We start from the raw sequence: 1,797 nt of genomic DNA on the forward strand, positions 1-1,797 counted from the left end.
AAAAAGATATGTTTTGCTATTTCATCCTCATAATCATTAGGTAGCAACCAAAGGTAGTAATGTTACCCTTGGCCGATTGACGAAAGATATATGTACACACACAAATATATATATATATATATATATATATATATATATATATAATATTCGTAAGGCATAAATTTATTCATGAGGTATAAAGTTATATGTACATATTCCCAGCCTCACATCCAGAAATTCTGGGACCAGTCATATTCTACTAGATCATGTAATACATCTGGAATTTGACTCGGCACCGCAGCCGTTTGGTCCATGGTGACTGAGAAAACAGAAGCATCATGATCTTCCAAATCAAGTTCAAAGGACAGTGTCCCATCAGAGGGAAACATCTCAGGATGGATCAAGCTGTCGAGTTCTCCGAGGATGTTCGTCGTCTCCATCGTATTCAGCTCGAGCATCGACTCATCAACATTCATTTCCGCACCAATCAAAGTCGGTGGGAGAGACTGGTCAACGTCAAGACTTTTCTCAAAGAGATCGAGGCCTGCATTTGGATTTCCTTGGTTTATAGTACTCCAAAGATCAGCGTTATAGGCCACATCGTAGATGGAACTAGTTGGATTTGAATCGATGTGGCAACCTGGAGCTTGACTGTGATGTAGGTTCCCATCGTTGCCATCTCGATAAAGGTTTCCCGTAGTTTGATCAGGAAGTACAGCACAGCTGTACCAGTTGCCGGGGAAGTTCATGCCTGTAAACATGTCCACATCCATGGCTGAGTACTGTGGCACGTCCGTAGGTCGCTCTTTCCCGGTCTCTGAGGCAGATGGGTTCTCGACAACATGAATAGGTGCGCTAGAAGGGGAGAACTCACCCTTCGCAACTTCTTCCATGCAGTGGCTTTCTCCTTCCATGGGTGGAGGAAGTCGAGGAGGAGTACCGCATTGCGGCTCAAGATACGTCTTCAATTCATGCCTAAGGACAGCGTCCAGAATGTCAATTTCCTTCGCCGTGATCTTATCTTGGAGGCCTTTGGACTTCTCGACCAGCCGTTGGATCTTTGCGATGTCGGGCATCAAGTGCTTGATGACGGAGATCAGAACGCTCACCTTCCACGCCTTCTTCAGGTCGTGTGGCTTCTTATATGGTGGAGGCCGAGGATCTTTGGGGATCCCGATCTGCTGCCACCACTCCTCCGTCATCGTAGGCCACCATGGTGGTGGAACACCCTTGTCCATCGGGAACCTCCGCTGGGGAGGATCGCAGTAGGGCATCAAGGCGGACAAGAGGGAGCCAGCCGTCGTGTCCTGCAACTCCTGCAGCGCGTTAGGAACGGAGAATTTGGAGCTCATCTCACTTCCAGCAAAGACCACTGGACTCTCCATCTGATATTTTCTGATCGCTGCTGGGCCCTGCCGATCGAACCGAACTGTGTCCTTCCACCATGCACGCAGGTTGTTGGAAGCCCCACTGGCTGGCTTTCCTTTGTAGGTCACGATCCCATAGACGAAGCCGAGAGCTAGGCCTTCTTGCGTCAGCTCCAGCATCTCATTCAGTATCCTCTCCTGGCTCCGTGCCAGCTTCTTCCTCCGTGATTGCTCCTGCGAGCAATACCACAAGGTTGCACCATTGTGCTGCATCGTCATTTTAGACTTTTGCTCCCTCATTATCTTCAATCGGATAACGTCGTTCCAGAGGCGGATCCTAAGCTTTTCTTCGGCTTGAGGATCATCCGTTTCTTCTACCTCATGTGGCAATGGAGCTTCGAAGAATCTACTGGGAGGAGGACCCAGTAACTCTTCTAACTCGGTGGAAGTA

General features: G+C 48.5%; 1 protein-coding gene across 1 annotated transcript; it reads right to left on the reverse strand.

Moving 5' to 3' along the window:
- Window positions 1-203: 203 nt before the first annotated feature.
- Window positions 204-1,580, reverse strand: LOC135608721 (protein ETHYLENE-INSENSITIVE 3-like 1a). The gene has a single exon (XM_065101754.1). It carries the CDS (start codon window positions 1,524-1,526, stop codon window positions 204-206), a length of 1,323 nt encoding a protein of 440 aa, XP_064957826.1. The 5' UTR covers window positions 1,527-1,580.
- Between the last annotated feature and the right edge of the window lie 217 nt (window positions 1,581-1,797).

Source organism: Musa acuminata, chromosome BXJ2-4 (genome assembly GCF_036884655.1).
Source record: "Musa acuminata AAA Group cultivar baxijiao chromosome BXJ2-4, Cavendish_Baxijiao_AAA, whole genome shotgun sequence".
Taxonomy (NCBI): domain Eukaryota; kingdom Viridiplantae; phylum Streptophyta; class Magnoliopsida; order Zingiberales; family Musaceae; genus Musa; species Musa acuminata.

What these genes read in the sequence shown, in the direction of transcription:
- LOC135608721 (XM_065101754.1), bottom strand. Translation starts at nt 1,526, where the DNA reads ATGCTGGAGCTGACGCAAGAAGGCCTAGCTCTCGGCTTCGTCTATGGG.